Source organism: Artemia sp. Qi Xiang Cuo, chromosome 18 (genome assembly GCF_049724085.1).
Source record: "Artemia sp. Qi Xiang Cuo chromosome 18, ASM4972408v1, whole genome shotgun sequence".
Taxonomy (NCBI): domain Eukaryota; kingdom Metazoa; phylum Arthropoda; class Branchiopoda; order Anostraca; family Artemiidae; genus Artemia; species Artemia sp. Qi Xiang Cuo.
Genome location: NC_142811.1, coordinates 40,204,802 through 40,225,928, shown reverse-complemented (window position 1 = coordinate 40,225,928; position 21,127 = coordinate 40,204,802). Strand labels below are relative to the sequence as shown.

General features: G+C 35.5%; 1 protein-coding gene across 4 annotated transcripts in view; it reads left to right on the top strand.

The window, feature by feature from the left end:
* The window catches only part of LOC148941495 (disks large 1 tumor suppressor protein-like), a 172,071-nt gene that overhangs the window by 85,150 nt on the left and 65,794 nt on the right, over window positions 1–21,127 (top strand). For all 4 annotated transcript variants that reach the window (XM_089104020.1, XM_089104019.1, XM_089104022.1 and 1 more), the window contains one exon: window positions 15,420–15,710. In XM_089104020.1, coding sequence (XP_088960146.1) covers window positions 15,420–15,710 — 291 coding nt within the window. The remainder of the gene's footprint in view (window positions 1–15,419; window positions 15,711–21,127) is intronic.

Sequence of the window (21,127 nt, the reverse complement as noted above, 5' to 3'; positions counted from 1 at the left end):
AAATTTATCCGTAGTAGATAGAAAAAGTTATACCATAGATGCGAATATTTTCCCCAACTATGAAGACAAAAAGTTCCACTTTAATTTTAAATTTTCTCAACGAAGTCAAGTAAAGTTCAAGTTCCCTTCTAATTTTTTCAAGAAAATAAAAAGGTTCTGGTTTTTCTCAAAGAACCAAATTTTTCACAGAAGATAGAAAAGTCCAAGCTCTCTTCTGAATTTTATCAAAGAACACAATCCAATTCAAATTTCTCCAGAGAAAATAAAAATCTTCCACTTCACTTCTTTATTTCGCAAAAACATAAAGTAATTTATAGTTCTATTCTAAATTTTTCGATGGAAGATAGAAAAAGTAATACCATAGTTGTGAGTATTTTCCCAAAGGATAAAAAGTTTACTTCAGTTTTAAATTTTCTCAAAGAAGTGAAGAAAAGTTCAAGTTCTATTCTGAATTTTCTCAATAAAAAAGAAATAAGTTATTGATCAATTCTATTTTTCCAAATAATATAAAAATTATCCACTTCCGTTCTGATTTTTCTCAGAGATGAAAAAATTTTAAATACTGTTCCAAATTTTTCACAGAAGATAAAAAAGTTCAAGTTCTCTTCTGAATTTTACCAAAGAACACAACTCAATTCTGATTTCCTCCAAATAAAATAAAAAAAACTCTGACTTTTCTAATAAACATTCTAAGCGTTGACATGCTAACGTATCCTAAATAATAGAAATATTACAAAGTAATGCACAAAATATTTTTATTGAAATAACAACACGTAGAATATTAACATAAGAGTATATTACATACATTATAATACACTATTAACATTTATGAGTCACTTTAAACATTTTGAATCTGTTCCATAAAATAAATTATTAGGTTCTCTCTTGATAATAGAGTTACTCACTTCTCTTAGTTCATAACCACTTGAATAATAATTATTCCATTTTGAATCATATACAATTTTTACTGGGATGTCACATACCGGTTAAATTCACATTTCATCTTTGCTATTATTTAATTCATTGACCATATGATCTTTGGTAGTAATAATGTTCACTTATGCTTTATTCTCCATTAATTTATCTTGACATTCATTAGTGATATTGGCGTCCAATACTCTTTTAATTTTGACTATGATTTCGTTGTCTATTACCATATTATTTTTACAGAGGTAACAGTTCTGGCACGTTGAAAAGATATGATATATGATGTTGGTGCAGCTGTATGCATGTCTTCTTTTTCCCTTTGCTTTCCTTCGAATGCTAACACCGGAAAGATGGCGATAAGATCTATCAACGGCTAACATATTACCAGAACCAATAGCTAGAAGTTGTCCTTCTTCCTCAACTATTATTTTTATTTTGGCCTTCTCTCTGAGCACTAGCTTCTCTGGAAATGATACTTTCTTATATCCAACATTTGCATGATGGAAATTCTTAAGTACTCCAAAGGAATTTAACTCCTAACTGTCATAACACCGTATGCATACCTCCTTAATAAGATATCCCCTACTACTTTTTTCATGGTTCAAATATAACTCTTTTTTAGCATTCGAGTCAATAAAGACTTTTTAATGTAAACTAGAATTAATCGAATAATTTCTTATCACTTCTCTTTAAATATGATGTCAGTGTTCATCCATCCAATAAATGAAAATTACTAATCTAATACATGCAATAAACTAGATAGTCTCATTAACCTACCATGGAGTACCACTGGGAAAGCCGCTTCTGATGTAAGAGCAAGCATAGAGTACGAGTAATATAGCCGCAAGTATATTTCTTGTCATTATAGATGGCAGCACACCCCGTATAGATACACAGTCATAGTGAGAGAGATGTGCAAAAAGTTGGGTTAATTTAGGTTCACTTAGAGTGACGCATCACTCTAAGTGAACCTAAATTAATCTAACTTTTTGCATAAAAAAATGATCAATAACTAATTTCTTTTTCATTGAGAAAATTCAGAATATAACTTGAACTTTTCTTCACTTTGTTGAGAAAATTAAAAATTGAACTAGAACTTTTTATCTTCCGGGAAAATATTCACAACTATGGTATAGCTTTTTCTATTTACTACGGAAAAATTTAGAATAGAACTTTAAATTTCTTTATGTCTTTGGGGAACTTAAAACTGAAGTGGAAAATTTTTATTTTCTCTGGAGAAATTAGAATTGAATTGTGTTCTTTGGTAAAAATTCAGAAGGGAAATTGAACTTTTCTTCACTTCGTTGAGAAAATTGTAAATTGAACTAGAACTTTTTATCTTCCAGGAAAATGTTCACAAGTATGGTATTACTTTTTTCTATGTTCCACTGAAAAATTTAGAATAGAACTTTAAATTTCTTTATGTCTTTGTGAAATAAAGAACTTAAGTGGAAGATTTTTATTTTCTCTGGAAAAATTAGAATTGAATTGTGTTCTTTGGTAAAATTCAGAAGTGAACTTGAACTTTTTTTATCTTCTGTGAAAAATTTGGAACAATAATTTAAATTTTTCATCTCTTCGAGACAGATCTGAACTGAAGTGAAAAATTTTTATATTATTTTGAAAAATAGAAAAGATCAATAACTAATTTCTTTTTCATTGAGAAAATTCAGAATAGAACTTAAACTTTTCTTCACTTCGTTGAGAAAATTAAAAATTGAGCTAGAACTTTTTATCTTTCGGGAAAATATTCAGAACTATGGTACAGCTTTTACTATCTAATACGGAAAAATTTAGAATAGAACTTTAAATTTCTTTATGTCTTTGGGGAACTTAAAACTGAAGTGGAAGATTTTTATTTTCTCTGGAGAAATTAGAATTGAAGTGTGTTCTTTGGTAAAATACAGAAGATAACTTGAACTTTTCTTCACTTCTTTGAGAAAATTTTAAATTGAACTAGAGCTTTTTATCTTCCGGGAAAATATTCACAAGTATGGTATTACTTTTTCTATCTTCCACCGAAAAATTTAAAATTGAACTTTAAATTTCTTTATGTCTTTGTGAAATAGAGAACTGAAGTGGGAGATTTTTGTTTTCTCTGGAGAAATTAGAATTGAATTGTGTTCTTAGGTAAAATTCAGAAGAGAACTTGAACTTTTTTATCTTCTGTGAAAAATTTGGAACAGTATTTTTAAATTTTTCATCTCTTCGAGACAGATCTGAACTAAAGTGGAAAATTTTTATATTATTTGGAAAAATAAAAATGAACAATTACTAATTTCTTTTTCATTGAGAAAATTCAGAATAAAACTTGAACTTTTCTTCACTTCGTTGAGAAAATTAAAAATTGAACTAGAACTTTTTATCTTCTGGGAAAATATTCAGATCTAGGTACAGCTTTTTCTATCTACTACGGAAAAATTTAGAATAGAACTTTAAATTTCTTTATGTCTTTGGAGAACTTAAAACTGAAGTGGAAGATTTTTATTTTCTTTGGAGAATTTAGAATTGAAGTGTGAAAAATTTGGAAGAGTATTTAAAATTTTCATCTCTTTGAGATAGATCTGAACTGAAGTGGAAAATTTTTATATTATCTGGAAAAATAGAAATGATCAATAACTAATTTCTTTTTCATTGAGAAAATTCAGAATAGAACTTGAACTTCACTTGACTTCGTCGAGAAAATTGAAAATTGAACTAGAACTTTTTGTCTTCCGGGAAAATATTCACAACTATTGTATAGCTTTTTCTATCTACTATAGATAAATTTAGAATAGAACTTTAATGTTCTTTGTTTTTGGTGAACTTAAAGCTGAAGTGGAAGATTTTTATTTCCTCTGGAGAAGTTAGAATTCAAGTGTGTTCTTTGGTAAAATTCAGAAGAGAACTTGAACTTTTTTATCTTCTGTGAAAAATTTGGAAGAGTATTTAAAATTTTTCATCTCTTTGAGATAGATCCGAACTGAAGTGGAAAATTTTTTTATTATTTGGAAAAATAGAAATGATCAATAACTAATTTATTTTTCATTGAGAAAATTCAGAATAGAACTTGGAACTTTTCTTCACTTCCTTGAGAAAATTGGAAATTGAACTAGAACTTTTTATCTTCCGGGAAAATATTCACAACTATGATATAGCTTTTTCTATCTACTAAGGAAAAATTTAGAATTTGTAAAATTGGTTTAAGAAGGATATTAAGAAAAGGACTTGTTCTGAAAAGATATAATAAAGCCTTTTGAAATGTATTGCTTGATCTTGGGATGTGCAAAAAAGTCGTAAAGTAAAGTTGTGGTGAAAAAGATAACTACTTCAACTTGTAAAATTGCTTTATGAAGGACATTAAGGAAAAAACTTTTTCTGAAAAAGCCCTTTGAAAAGTATTGCTTGATGTTGGGGTATTCGAAAAGCCTTATAGTAAAGTTGTGGGGGAAAAGATGAGTACTTCAACTTGTAAAATAGGTTTAGGATGGACATTACGTAAAGAATTTGTTCTGAAAAGATATAATAAAGCCTTTTGAAAAGTATTGCTTGATGTTGGGATGTGCAAAAAAGTCGTAAAGTGAAGTTGTGGTGAAAAAGAAAAGTACTTCAACTTGTAAAATTGGTTTAGGAAGGACATTAAGAAAAAAAATTTGTTCTGAAAAGATATAATAAAGCCTTTTGTAAAGTATTGCTGGATGTTTGGGTGTGCAAAAAAGTCGTAAAGTAAAGCTGTGGGAAAAAGATAACTACTTCAACTTGTATTGCTTGATGTTGAGGTATGCAAAAAGTCGCAAAGTAAAGTTGTGGTGAAAAAGATAAGTACTTCAACTTGTAAAATTGGTTTAGGAAGGACATTAAGAAAAAAACTTGTTGTGAAAAGATATAATAAAGCCATTGGAAAGTATTGCTTGATGTTTGGGCGTGCAAAAAAGTCGTAAAGTAAAGTTGTGGGGGAAAAGATAAGTACTTCAACTCGTAAAATGGGTTTAGGAAGAAAATTACGTAAAGAACTTGTTCTGAAAAGATGTAATAAAGCCTTTTGAAAAGTATTGCTTGATGTTGGGGTATTCGAAAAGCCTTATAGTAAAGTTGTGGGTGAAAAGATGAGTACTTCATCTTGTAAAATTGGTTTAGGAAGGACATAACGTAAAGAACTTGTTCTGAAAAGATATAATAAAGCATTTTGAAAAGTATTGCTTGTTGTTGGGGTATGCAAAAATTTGTAAAGTAAAGTTGTGGTGAAAAAGATAAGTACTTCAACTTGTAAAATTGGTTTAGGAAGGACATTAAGAAACGAACTTGTTCTGAAATGCCTTTGAAAGGTGTTGCTTGATGTTGGGGGGGGGGAGGGGGTGCAAAAAGTCGTAAAGTAAAGTTATGGGAAAAAGGATGGGTACTTCATTTTGTAAAATGGGTTTAAGAGGGACATTAAGAAAAGAACTTGTTCTGAAATGCCTTTTGAAAAGTACTGCTTGGTGTTGGGGCATTCAAAAAGCTGTAAAGTTGTGGGTGAAAAGGATGGGTACTTCAACTTGTAAAATGGGTTTAGGAATGACATTTAGAAAAGAACCTGTTCTGAAAAGATATAATAAAGCCTTTTGAAATTGGGGGGCCCTTCTGTGTCTCAGGTGCACAAAAAAAGTATTAAAAAATGGGGAGGGGCTCTTTGGGGACCTTTGGGGGTCCGGGGGCCGTTGGGGGCCGGGTGGTCCTTGGGGAGCCCGGGGTAACTTTGGGGCCGGGGGGCTTCCTTCGGGGTTGGGGTAGGGGGATCGGTGCCCTTTCGGGTTAGGGTAGGGGACCTCACGACACTGTTCAAATACAACTTGTGTATTATAACTACTACAGAGTTTCACCCTCAAATCCTCTTCTAAAACATCTTCTAAAATCATCTTTTAAAATGTCTCTAACTGTTTCGCCGAAATAATTCCCTAAAATGTCTAAAACGGTTTCGCCCAAACAAGCCATAAACGTAATTTCTGCATGTTCCTTTTTTTTGACATCCCTGCACGGTCACATTTGAAATTACTGGGAAACCCTTTCCCGCGTTAATCTCTTCGTCTCTAAGATCAAAACATTCGCCCGGAGATAATTCCCCTTTCGTGACAAATCAATCAACCTTGACATCATCTGTCAGACATTAATAAACTTCACCCGGAAACAATTATCCTGGACAAACTAGAAAGATATTAATCAACCGTGACACCATCTGACAGACATTACTAAACTTCGTCCGAAAACAATTCTCCAAGAAACATCCATCAAAGTGAGAAAAATCCTGTTTTTTCAATCTCACTGACAAAAACCATAAAAACAGACATAAATTACTGTTGACATCCATGAAAAACATCAAATAAATTGACCAACACCCATAACCATCCAAGAAACATCCATCAATCTGAGAAAAATCCTGTTTTTTCAAGTGAGAAAAATCCTGTTTTTTCATTCTCAGTGAGAAAAATCATCTCCCTAGGGACTCTATGCCCATATATGGAGCCCTGTCACGATCAATAGGGTCATTTCTACTGTACTCCTCATTCAAAAAAGCGGTTTTTTTGTTGCTCAAGGTGGGGTGCTTTTACTTAGGTTTTTCAAGCACGGTGATCCCACATGTACATTTTTTATTTCGATTTGATGTCATTTTTGAGAGGTTTCAGGCTCTTTTGAGACTCCCATAAATTTGTTTTTGCAATAAAATCTACTATTAAGACCGTAATAAGAGTTACTATTCGTAAATTAGCTACTCATAGTAGTTTTTTTCTCACCAGACAGTTTTTTTTAAACATATTTGAACTGTTGGTTACTATGGGTAGTGGTTCGCTCTTTACTAGTTTGCAGCTACCGCTGCTACCATGATCTCCTACAGTTGGCGGATTCTTTAAATACCTGACTTGAAAAGGAGAAATTCAATGCCTTTCAAGAAAGAAAAAATTTCCAGAAAAAGAAAGGCCGAAACGAAAAGTTGAGGGGCCAGAAAAAAAAATCAGTTTTCTCAGTCAAACAACTCGAGTAATGGTAATGAAACCCAATAAGCATATTCATACTTTCTTTAGTCTGATAGATTCTAAGGCTGCTAATATGCTTCTGAATGTTTTAAATGGTTCACGAAGAATATTTAATGATTAATTTCGAATTATATTTTAAAAGGAAATAATATCAAAAACTGGGCGAAAGACTTAAATTTCAAGATGTTTTGGTACCTCCAAAAAGTGTAATAAGAAATGTCTTATTTTATTCCTTGTTTGTTCATTGTCAAATTATTTTATTTGTGATTTCATGAATGTATTGGGCAGGGACATCAATTAGCCTATAGGGTGCTCCCTCACTATTCCAAGATTTTGCTCCCCGAAATTTAGCAAAGTACCTTTTTTAGTATTTTCATTAAAAAAAAATCCACCCCCTCTCTTGATTTTAAAAATTATATTTTTGCCTCCCTCTCTTCATTTTTATGAATCGACCCGGCTGGTACCGGATGATTCCTATTTTTTCCAATGTAAAGAATTTTGTTTCCACATTCATACTAATTTCGAAATACTTAGTAGTTAACGAACCTAAAACAGTACGTCTCATGAATTTACAATTGGCAGTTGAATTCTTGACTAATTACGTTAACTTTTGACTTCTTTCCGTGTATTTGGCCTTGAAAATAATCTTCCAAAAATATTGTATTCTATTGTCAGAAACATGCACGGTGAGTTCCAAGGCCGTACCCAAGGGAGGGGGGTTAGGGGGTTTGACCCTCCCCCCAAAATGTTTGTCTGACTCGTAAAAACTTAACAATAATGGATATCAACAAATTTTTTATGTTTTTTAGTTTTTTGTGTACCACCCCCCCTGAAAAAATCCTTCAGTAAAACACTCCCCGAAAGAAATCCTGGGTATGGCCCTTGTGAGTTCTTAACTAATCATTTTAAGCTTCTTATTAACTAGGGTTCTGGAATGAGAGAGATTTGGAAGATGGAACGTGCAACTCAAACTTTGATATAAAATGTGGCTTTTTTGGATGCAAGAAAATCAAATGGTTTATCAGTTCAAAATTCTTAGGTTTATAGAGCTCAAGTAAAGCAAAATGTAAAGATGTAAATAAAATCATACGAGAACGCAAAATCGTATCTGCGATTTTTATTCAAAAGGGATTATTTATTTTCGGGGAGGGTTTTACAAAAAAAAATTAAAAAAAACACATCAAAAATTTATTTCTATGCATTTTGTTATTGTTTTTTCGTGTCGGACATACATTTCGGGGGGGGGGGGGGGTCAAACCACATACCCCTCCCCCCCCCCTGGATACGGCCTTGCGAGAACGGTCCGTAAATAGAAGTTGAGACAGAAAAACAATAAGTTATGAGACAATTCTTTCGTTTTGAACCTTTATCTAGCTATGGTCAAACATCATATTTTGCCCTTTCACTTACAACTTTTCTTCCCATCATATGTCGCTTTCTGAAGCTTTCCTTATATTCTCTCTCACTCCCTCTCTCTCTCTCTCTCTCTCTCTCTCTGTCTCTCTCTGTCTCTCTGTCTCTCTCTTCTCTCTGATTCTCTCCTTCTGTCTATTTATCACATTGTCTAATCATTTGAATTTGTGAAACCACTTCCATCCAATGTAATTTTTGACGGTCGTGCCTTCTCTCGCTGTCTCTATCCGTGGTAACGAAGTGTAAATAAGGAGTGACCCGGCTCAATAGTAACCGAAACTCTAAAAACGGGATTTTGATACCAATAGATACATCAAAAGAATCAGATTTTAATACTGATTTCAAATATATAAGTTTAATCAAGTTTAGTCCTACCCATCAAAAGTAACGCGCCTGAGAAAATTTGGGTGATTTTCGAAAAAAAAGGGGAAAGACCTCTAAAACTATAGAACCTTAATGAAAATCATACCATCAGATTCAGAGTATCAGAGAACCCTACTGTAGAGATTTCAAGCTCCTATCAAACAGTTCGTGGTAACAAACTGTGAGTAAGGAGCGACCCAGCTCAATAGTAACCGAAACTCTAAAAAAAAAGGAATTTTGATACCAATAGATACTTCAAAAGAATCATATTTCAATGCTGATTTCAAATATATAACTTTCATCAAGTTTAGTCCTACCCATCAAAAGTTACGCGCCTGAGAAAATTTGGCTGATTTTCGAAAAAAGGGGGAAAGACCCCCTAAAAATTATAGAACCTTAATGTAAATCACACCATCAGATTCAGCGTATCAGAGAACCCTACTGTAAAGGTTTCAAGCTCCTATCTGCAAAAATGTGGAATTTTATATTTTTTGCCAGAAGAAAGATCACGTATGTGTGTTTATTTGTTTGTTTGTTTTTTTTTTTCCAGGGGTGATCGTATCGTCCCAGTGGTCCTAGAATCACATGGGAGGGCTCTTTGGAATAGGAATTAAAAGTTCTAGTGCCCTTTTTAAGTGACCAAAAAAATGGAGGGCAACTAGGCCCCCTCCCACGCTCATTTTTTTCCTAAAGTCACACGATCAAAATTTTGCGATAGCCATTTTGTTCAGCATGGTCGAAAATATTATAATTATGTCTTTTAGGATGACTTAATCCCCCGAAGTCCCCGGGTGGAGGGCTGAAAGTTGTGAACTTTACCCAATGTTAACATATAGTATTGGTTATTGGGAAGTATACAGACGTTTTCAGGGGGGATTTTTTTGGTAGTTGGGGGGGGGGGGGGTCAGGGCTTATATGGGAGGATCTTTTCATGAAGGAAGTTTTCATGGGGGAAGGGACACTGCTATGAAGGAGGCGCCGGATTTCTCATCATTATTAAAGAAAAAGATTAGAAATTAAATAAAAAAAAAGTTTATCAACTGAAAGTAATGAGCAACATCAACATCAAAACTTAAAACGAACAGAAAATATTACGTATATGATTGGGTTCACCCCTTAGTCAATACTTTGCTCTTTAAGCCAAAGATTTTTTAGTGCTTTCATAAGAGCTATTTATTCTAATTAACGGCTGTTGTGATTAAGGGGTCATTTTTAAAGAATTGGAACAAAATTCGAACTTTAGCTTAAAGAGCAAGGTATTGATTAGGGGGCGAACCCCTTAATATACGTATTAAAAATTTGTGAATATAGAAGTTCGATACGTAAGTTAATTCGTAAGTTACGAATATAAAAGTTCGTAAATAAAATTAAACAAGTTTCGAGAAAGCCATTTAACCAAATAAAAGTAAAATTAATATTCTAATTTTGTTTTAATTATTCATGTACGGGGAGCCAAAATCAAAACCTGCATTAATTCAAAAATGTTCAAAAATTAAATAAAAAAAAACAAGTTTCTTTAACTGAAAGTAAGGAACGACGTTAAAACTTAAAAAAGGTACTGGTACAGGTACTTAAAAAAGGTACTGGTGCATTATGGGGGCATCGCTGTATACTGTATCAAAGAATCTAGGGTACTTTCCCATTATATGGGCACTTCTAAAACGTCAATTTTGGTTAATGCTAATGAAATAGAATAAAATAGCATGAATATATACTAGTTTATAGAAACAAATGTGGGCTATATATTTGCACATTGCATGGGGGGGGGGGCAAAGTATTGCATATATTAAATACATAACATAACTTAACCTAGGTACCTGTCCCCCCCTAAACCCCAAAAAACAACACTTTAAATAACGTATACGCAATGAAAACCACGCTATGGATTGCATTACTCTGAACCCGTCTATTGAATTAGCCCGTCAAAAATGGGTTTTTCATGACTGGTTTCCTTGTAGGTGCCCATATAATGGAAAAGTGCCGAAACCAGTCACGAAACCCGTCAAACTGCTATTTTGTTAGCAGACAACGGGGGACTTGTTAGATAAATTGATGGCAAAGCGTGGTTTCTCAATATTTTAACGATTGCTTTTTGAGGTTTAGGAGGGAGAAAGGTACCTAGGTTAGGTTAAGTTTGGTTACGTATTTAATATATGCTATGCTTTACCCCCCCCCCCCCCTAATGTGCAATTATATAGCCCAAATTTGTTTCTAAACTATTATATATTCATCTTATTTTATTTTATTTCATTAGCATTAACCAAACTTGACTTCTTCGCGGTGCCCGCATAATGCACCAGTACCGCGATTCCTCCTCTCCAGTAGTTAATATCTAAAAAGAAGAGGCTAATTGTAATTCATACTTATAGTATTCTTTTTCGTTTTATTTATAGTACAACTAGGATTTAGTTCCCTTACTTAACTACCCAAATACCATCTTGAATAATTTTCGTGACAAGGAATAAATAGGCTGATGTAGATTTTCTCATCCTTCTTCATCAAAGGTCTAGAATATAGACTCCAGATGGCTTTGCAAAAGTAACTTTTAGGAATACTTAATTTTAGTTAAGTGAAATCTTTTCGAGTATCAATATCTAACCTTAAGTTTACGGTCACATTACGGCTTTAAAATTCGGCTTTGCTGGGAATGCCTAATCGAATCTTTAATTAATTGCACACATGACAGATGAAAACTATGGGCTATATTCATAGTAAACTTCGTTTTCTTTTTAGTTGAACACGCTGTGGGCACAAGTAACACATTTTCCGACGCGATTATCGCGCCGTTTTGCGTTTTTCCGCGCGGGAAAAAATAACTGAATTTCAGAGTGGGAACTTTTTCCGATCAGAGGGTCGTCTCTGACTAATTTGTCTCTCCTGATCCCAAAAATGTGCTTACTTTTTTCGTCCGGCTCCTGGTTACTGAGTTATCATCATTTTCTTCACTACACTCCATGCACTTCTGAGTAATTTCCGCTTTCTGACTTTGTATTTTTCATCTTAATCGCATAGAAACTGGTGAACATGTTACGGAGAATGTGAAGAATCAACTAAGTCTCAAATTCAAATTTGTCTCCGCAGTTGTTTTTCCGCGCGAAAAAAAACGCGAATTTTGAGAATGAGTGATGACTGAGTTTAAGACCTCTTATTTAACTAATTCGAGTCTCTCGATTCCAAAAATGTGGTTATTTTTGCAATCGGATTCTTGGTTCAGGATTTACCAGTTTCATAACCACGGTTTCTATGTCATACTCTAACAAGAACTCATACCCTCCCTATAACATTCCGAAGGAGATCATACATCTTTAACTGTAAGTAATTATTTACCGTTTCAGACCTCCTCAATAAGCTTTCAGTAAAAAAAAAAAATAAAAAAAAAAAAAAAAAATCATTTATTCGACTCAAACAGCTTGACTTAAGGAACTTAAGTCAACGGATGTAAGAAGCATACTATTATGATGATAAAATGTAGAATACTAAACTACTTCAGGTATTTCAAAATAGTTAATCACTCACATGGATCATAGGAATGAAATACCCGATTTCGACTGGTTTCATCATAAAGATTACTAAAAAAGAAAATGAAGTTCTCACGGACAGAATACCGGTTGAAATCGGCTTCTGACAATTAAAGCCACAAAATATGCACTACTGATTGTACTGATTATCACGACCTTTGCACGAACAGAGATCTGTGCATTTTCAGGGAAGCTTTTACAGATTTGCACCTGCTTTTGCACTTTGTTTTACAGCCACGTTTCAGCAGTTCTTTGTAAATTGTCGCTGCCTCAGGAAGATTAGTCCAGAAAGGCTCCCAGCTTCCGTCATGGTCCACCCAGCAGTATAAACCTGGATCCAATGGGGAAAGTTCCGGACAACACGATGATGCCCATATCTGAGCCTGCAAGTAAGCGTGTTTGGTATGCTGCTCAAGAGCAGCCGCTGTTGGAGGCAGTCTTTCCATTCCGGCTGTTTTTCGTGTGAAAAGCTTCTTCGGCAGACTGTTCACTTCAGACAAGCCGCTTGATTTTTCACAAAGAACGACAACGAATCGCTGGATGTCTGTAAAGTGACAATCTAGGAACGGCTCTTGATGTACTCAGAGTAACGAGAGTCAGAAGAATGGATTCCACAGCTTTCCAGGTCTTCCAAACAATGCTTTTCATGAAAAGCAAAATATGAAGTCGTATCGCATCCAGAGAAGGCATGCAAGAAGAGAAGGCTGCGAGACCTGTCAGGTCCTAGACGGTAAGTAATATCGTGAATGGGCAGTATTTTCGTCTGTGCTCCGTGCCCATAGATGACAAACAGGTTTTCAACTGCTGGAACAAAGCTGTTGCAATCACGACTACATCAGAATCCACAGTACTGATCGCTATGAAGCTATAATCACACAGGGCCTGATGGAAGGCATGGAACAGCACACGAGTATCACCTTCTTCGTGGTTGGTAAGTGTGAGGCCTTGGCGAAAAGCGATATCGCGCGTTGAAGTAACTGTGTCTCCAAGAGTGGCCACTACAAAGATGACCTGCAATTCCTGGGCTACCATAGTCGCCAAAAAATGGAAGAGTCGATATTTTCTCAGTTGATTTCAAAAAGTCACGCCAGTTCATCCGAGGAACGGGGGTTCGGTCTGTGATTTACACGGCATAAGACGAAGTTCCTCTGTGTTCACGCGCTCCGTTCTACTGGTTTTTGAAATTGCTTCCTTCAAAGCGAAAATATCATAAGAAATATTGTCTGTGTGCAAAGTTTCAAGAACTTTGTCTGTGCGCGACTCAGATACCTCATATAGCTTTTATGCTTAAGGCAGACATGACTATTAGTCACGTGGTAAAACTTTAAACAACTTCAAGAAATCACAGGAGCAGCAAAAAATATAGTCTTTTTAATATTGTAAATCATGATATGAAGATATTTATAAAAGAAAACAGCATTTATTAAAGGTAAATTGCACGTTACTCGTTCTCTTCTCATATGCTTTCTCTGTAAAAAGTACGTGCCACGTGGATTTTCTTCTTTTCTTTGTTAAACCTGCCAACGATGAAGTATATGGAGTCGTGTATTAAACCCGCAAATGGTCCGTTCATTCAGACCACAGTCGTTACTTGCACATTAAGGTGAACCAGAGTTTGTAATCCAGATGTATGAAAGACAGTCTACACCCGATGATGATGGAAGTGATGATAACTCAGTAACGGATGATTGTATATTAAAATTAAGCACATTTTGAGACTTAGCATACTCAATTTAGCACTGAAAGACACCCTAAGCGCATCTACTACCTCAGTGTACAGAAAAGAGTACGACCGGTGATGACGAAAATAACGATAACTTGGAAACTAGTGATCTGATTTCAAAACTGGGCGCATGTTCAGAATCAGCAGACTCGAATCCAAATCATTCAATTTCAGAAATACACTATTTTCCGCTCCGAAAAAACGCGATGAAACGCGGAAATCGCGCTCAGAAAATGTGGTTCTGACCCGTGTCAGATTCTCCGTATTACTACATATGTATGCCAATTTTCGTTCTTTTACCGTAAAATGCACAAACCTTATGGAAATTGGCGCTTATGTACCTAACTATAAAGCTTTACCAATGCCAGTTTCATCGAAAATCTGGTATTAGTGTTTCCGTATTAAAATCTGATACTTAGCTGTGTGATGTTTTATAACCATTACCACAAACTTTTTAGTAATTAGAAACTGCCCTCTGGAAAAAAATTTGTTTGAGAGTTATACAGGCCGGCACTTGTGTAGGAGTTGGTTTCGTGTCGTGGGAGGGTATTGTATTATCACAAGATAAAAATAGAGAAATTATACTGAATTTATTGGCTATTACGGAGGAAGCCCAAAAGCAAAAAATTTGAGTTGTTTTTACAGACAAAATTATGAAATCTGCAAAACTCCCTACCCGAAACTCTTAAATAACTGTATTAGCCTAGTTATTCCTAGTTATTGCTAATCAAGAATTTTGGCTGAATGATCGAACTTAAATTGAAATCCAACATTTTAAGTCTTTAGCAGGAAAACTACTTTATTTTTGATTGCTTTTTTAATATTCCTAATGCTAATCAAAAATAAAACTGTGTTAGTTGAGAACGAACAGAAATTAATTTAAAAAAAGTTTTCGAAAAGATTTTTTGTTTAAAAGAAACTAATGAGCGGCAAAGCGCAGGTCACGTTCTGGTTTTTAGATGGTTTAGGGGAAGGGTAGCCCAACTCTTGTCTGTGATATTTGCTCTTCTTTTTAAGTTCGGCTTAATTATTTAATTAAAGTTTGTTTGTTTTCGATTTCATATTTACGCATTGTTATTTTTGTTTTGTTTAAATTTGAATTATTATGTGATTCATTTCTGCTAGTCCTAGGTTTTAACATGGCTCTTTACTTTTCTTTGAACTGCTTCTTTTTAAGAAAACTGTTTTACAGTTAATTCCCTACGAAATGCAAGTTTGTTGCAATTGTGGTTTAAAGTTGCCAGAATATGTACAGAATATTTTGCACCTTAAATCTAAATTTTAGAAAAAACAGAAGTGGGATCAAAGGATTTCCTAACTTTCTTTAAACTCGACGCAGCACGACTGCAATTCTTAGGTGGATAGCTCAAAGCTAGAAAACAGAAATGACGTGTCTTGATTTTGAACCCTATTGCTAATTTCTGATACCGTGCGCTCGAATTTATATGTTCTGTGTATAGCTAATTTGGTATTTTTGTTTTGTTTCAGCAATTGAATGGTTCAATAGCAGATGGACTTAACTATGAGTACGAAGAGATTACGCTTGAGCGTGGATCATCTGGTCTCGGATTTTCTATTGCCGGCGGTACTGATAACCCGCATATTGAGGGTGATTTAAGCATATTTGTAACCAAAGTCATCCCGGGGGGTACTGCTGCTGCCGACGGCCGACTGCGAGTGAACGATGTCCTTACTAAGGTCAACGATGTCAATATAGTGAATGTAACTCATTCTTCCGCTGTTGAAGCACTGAAAAGAGCGGGAAATCGTGTCATTTTGGTAATAACCTTTCTAAGATTCCTTTGCTAATAGCACTTTATTATTCCATAACTTCAAAACCTTTAAATGAGCTGAGTGGAACCAAAAGCCACTTTTTTCCTTTTTGAAATATTGAATAGGGTAAAGGCACCAGCGATTCGACAGTTTAAAAAAAACACTTATTTCTACTCCGCAAGGCTTAATTTAAAGACTTATGGTTTCAAAAGTATGCAGGAAAAACTTCTAGGAATCTAACTGTTTTGATTAGAAGTTTGAAGTTTTATCACAAGGGTACAAAACTCCGATTTTCTTAAATTGGAGCGTTTTCACCTACAAATTCGACAGAACAAAAAAAAAAAATTGTCGGAACCCAATTCGACACGTGTCGGAATACTTGAAGAATGCTTATGGGTAGATCCTGGTGCATTCGACATGTCTATTCTTTTTACTTTATTTCTTCGTTTCTCTTCAATTTCATTTAATGTGTAAACGTATAAAACACTATTCAGATAGTGGAAACAAAAATTAAAAAAATTACCTCAAGTAAAGTGACAAAATTTGATAATCATATGGAGTGTAGTCGTGTGACCTAGGTTTTTATAATATAATAGTGTGATATAGGTGGCTCTATAAACGCTATCTGGAATGGCCCACATCCTCTCAGCTTTAATGGTCTATCAAAGACTTCTTTGTCGTTTACAGTGAAAATGTTGTCAACCTTTGGCCATTTTAAAGTCAATCTGCCGTTTTAACCCACTTTAAAAATTTTAGTTTTTACTTATTTTTCTGGAAAGGCCAGAATCCTTGAAATATGCCCATGTCCTACTCAAGATTATATGAGATTTGTGACACAGAGGAGTTTAACATGTTTCACTAGCATTTTGGGTGGGATAGGGTCTAAGAAAACGGGAGTGGATTTCAAGAATTTTAGTGGAATTTACTTTCATATGTAAATTCTTTGCTTTGTCAAAAACGTGTCTAGGATTTTAATGGGGTCATTTTTTTTATTTCCATGACATACTTCAAGGATCAGCAGGTTATCTACATATTAATACCTTTCAGGGAATTTTACCGATTTCATTTATCCATACTACATATAAGAGTGGTCCTAACAAGGTTCCTTGATGAATTCCACGCTAATTAGGGAAGAGTTCAGAGAGAATATTCTTGTATTTTACAAATTGGGATCTATTTGAAAGATACAAAATTTACTAAGAAAGGGTCTACTTCAAAGTTTTTCAGTAATAAATGAATTAGGATTTGTGTTCAAGCATGTCAAATGCTTAAAAATAGGAATATAGTATGAGGCGAAGTGGCAGTTCCCCAGATGAAGGAAAATATAGGATCTAGCATCAAATCAGTAAAACTACGATTAAAAAAACTCTTTTAATGTTTTTTTTTTCATGCGAAATATTATTAAAAATAATAATCATCAAAATTTCTCGTTGTTTGAGAGAGTACCCAAAATTCGACTGCTATGTTTTCGTCAGAGGACGCTTGAATTTCGACACCAATTGTTTCTCATCTGTTTTACATGTTCAGCGAAGTTTCGAGAGAGTCATCTATATTTCGACAGGGCCTACTGCTGTCTGAAAAATTTCGACAAGGTTACTGCAACATATTCTCAAGAGAAATGAATCTCATTATAGAAGCCAATATCTAAATGTGAGTTTGGCGGAATGGACATTTTTAGTCGGTCTGGTATTTCTCTACATCAGACAAGAATTTTCGACACTTGGAACATAGTTTCGTCTATATAATAAAAGCCAACATGGCCACATAATAAAAGCCACATGGCCACATTTTGGAGCAGATAGATGTATCTTGATGCATCGGACCTGATCCCAACTTTTTTTTTGCAAAAAAAATAACCAAGTAACGACAGTTTGAACACTACATAACTAAAAAATTGTCAGGAGCTCATTTTGTGTCGAGAACAGGAAACTAATTGAATTGAATATTCTTTTCTTACCTGGGTGTATCGGATATAGCATCCACGTTTCGTATTGTCAAAATATAACGACGGTTTCAAGAGACGGTGTTCCATGTCGTGACTAAGCAGAGTTATCCTGTTTTGAAGGAAAATTTCGACTGTGGTTCCAAAATTGCAGTGTCGAATCATCGGTGCCTTTACCCTAGTCTAATTTCAAAGCCCAGTAGTTTTTTTTTCTTAGCAAATTTGATAAGAATTTTCACGCGAGTCATCCAAAATCCTTACTTTGGATCCTTGCATACATTGTGACATCCCTTTAGAAGACAAATGTTGGATTTGGTCGTGTGCGAGAACTTGCAGCTTATTCTTGCGAGTGTGTTTCTGTTCAAGCTCAGAGCTGCTTATCCGGCCAGTACTGACTTCTTCTGATATAATATGTAGTCTCATCACCTTGCGCTTCCTATTACCAAGGGGTCCTTGTAGACCTAATAGTGATATTGCAAATAATCTTACGAATCGTAGAAATTGTAGGGATATGTATAAGGCCGAATATTAAAATAGAAGAAAAAATTACTACGTCATTCTTGCTCAACTTGGAATATATATGTGAGTGTATTACAAGGCTGAGTTATTAGCAAAAAGTAAATATTTAGGCATTCGAAATGAATTGGATAGGCTTAGCTGGGTATTGTGAAGGAGCATACTTGTACTGACTTACTTGTATCAGGACACAAGCTCTTCAGCTTTCCTTGGCACTATAATTTGACTGACGGTTGAGTGGCAAACCGCTGGATCAATCGTGAGAGGTGTAAAGATCTCCAGCCAATGTTTGTCCCCACTGCGACCATGACAACGAAACCAGCAATCGGCCCTAGGTCTGCTTTTGCTGTATTGCCCCAGGTCCTTGCTTCTCCACTGCACCTGTTATTCCCATGTGTGAGGGATTTACAGGTAACCAAACCGGGTTATGAGACATTTTTAATCAGTGCTGCAATGTCATACCTCTGGTGGCAACGCAATCTAATTTAGGTATTACTGACTCTATCTCGCAGTGAAATAACAAGGGTTCATCTTAAACAGAATGGTCAAATACGGTGATAGCATGGACTTCTTTGGCTTTGAGAGACCAAGTCTCACATCCGAAAAGAAGCATGGAGCTGGCAGATGTCATATAGATCTGGCTTTTCGTCTTCAACAATATATCTCTCTATCTCCATAGATGTTATATTTTCTTAATTAAGCAAGGACTGCAGATTTTGAAGATACCCTGCTTTGCACTTCCACACTGCAGCTAGTGGAGGTGTCAACGAGAGATATCAGGTACTTGAATTGATTGATGACATCTAAGTGGGTGTTATCGAGGAAAATACTGCTTTCCAATACACCTCTTAAGTTCTTTCGAACTTTAGTTTTTTCTTTGCTCATTTTCAGACTAACCGGCTCCGCATTGAAAGCAACGTTGCATAGCATTGCTTATGCTCGGTCTATACGGTTATCCACCAAGACGATGTCGTCTACATAGTCAAGGTCACTGATGGAGAAGGTAGAGCTCACTTCGCAGCCAGTGACAGAATGCGGGCACACATCGTTTTCCAATCGACAACGAATTTGAAAAGCATGAGGAACAGAACACAGCCCTGCTTTACCCCAAAGTTGATGTCGAAGAACGAGGATAATTCTCTGTCCACTTGTACGCAGGCACGGACATGGTGCCATTATGCCTGAATGAGACGTACTCAGGGACACCGTTTTTCTGCATCGCAACCCAAATGTCATCACTAGCAATCGAGTTGAATACCGTTATGAAAATCAATGAAAATGGCAACCGTAAACTGGTTAAGCCTCTGGTAGTGCTCTATAATCTTTCGGGGCGTGAGGGGTGGGTTAACGCAGTCCATTCCAGTTCCAAAGCGCGCTTGATTCCAGCGTATGGCGGTGTTCCTTGATTAAGCTGAAATGATTCAGGAGGACCATGGCGAGTATCTTGGCAACATAGTGGACTCTTTGAGCAGCTGAAACAGCTTTTTATAGTCTTATGAACCGACTGCTTTTTGAATCTCAAACGTCATAGTTTTCCGGTAATTCTGTTTTGTCTCACCTACCCTACTGATGGCACAGTCTATGAAGGTATTTGTATCCTGCTGAACGATGCAATGGTAACATATTTTTCTTATCTGCAAGGCAGATAGTCTCTTCCAACATCCACCTTCTTCGATTCCGATTTACTTTCCTCAAGTTTTCACTTGCTACCTCTTAGATCGCGTTGCGGAACTCCTGCCAATCTTTCTTAACCGTCGACGGGCTAGAGTTCTCGTCTTCCAGCGACTCACTTGGGTGCTGGTCTTTTATACTGAAAAGTTTTGGGAGCTTGAGACAGAAATGCTTCGTTGTGACTGGGTACTTGAGGCATGCAATATTGAATCTTCTTGGTGGGTTTTTTCATTGACGTACTGCTAGTTTAATCTTTATGAATATCTTGACTAAGGAATGGTCTGAACCGCTCTTGGAGCTGGTATCAGGTCCTCTATACGCTCTGCAGTTCTGGATTTAGCTTCTGCATCGAAAAGACACGAGTATGTAGTCTAGTTGACCTGGAGGTACTCTGTACCTCCAGGTTAATGTACGTAAGGACTTGTGTCTGAAAATGGTATTTGCTACCTCAAGGTTGTTCACTTGTACAAACTGAACTGTTCACCACCTGTATCTTACAGCGTATTCGTGCATCCCAACGCTCCTATCCCCATTTACCAGTCTCCGGCCAACGTGTTCGTTCAGGTCACCACTGATAACAAGGAGGCCATGGTTTGGTGTTTTTCTAACAGCTTCGTTAAGTTAAACCTAAAATTCATCTGTTCCTTGTTCAGAGCTGACTCTTGTAGGAGAATAGACTACCAACACTGTGATGTTGAACAGTTTGTCCTGAAATCTAGTCTTGTGAGGTGGATGTGAGTTATTCTTGTTTCTGGTACACAAAATATACCAATGTCTACGTGTTGTATTTCACCAGATATAGAAGTCAGGTCGTCAAAAATTTCATCAAACTGACGGTCCAGCACAACTGGTGGCTTGGCTCAAATCCAAGTCTCTCTCACTCTCTCTCTCTCTCTCTCCCTCTCTCTCTCTCTCTCTCTCTCTCTCTCTCTCTCTCTCTCTCTCTCTCTCTCTCTCTCTCTCTCTCTCTCTCTCTCTCTCTCGCTTTTCTTTTTTTGAAGGCTATATATTTCTTAAAGATTCTTACATTTCCTCAAGAGTTGCCTAAAATCTTCATGGTCTTTCTAATGACTTTGTAGACAAATTTGTGTATCATTAATTGGTACTGTTATCTTTTTTAGTGCCATTTGAACGTTGCCTAAATTTAGATTCTAGATTAATAGATGCAATAATGTGCTCGAATCAAGATCTCAGAAAAAAGTAATAATTGCAATTATTTTATACTTTAATTCGTGCTTAAATAAATAATCATTTTGAATTTAAATTGACAACATGCCCATGTGGACAATCACAA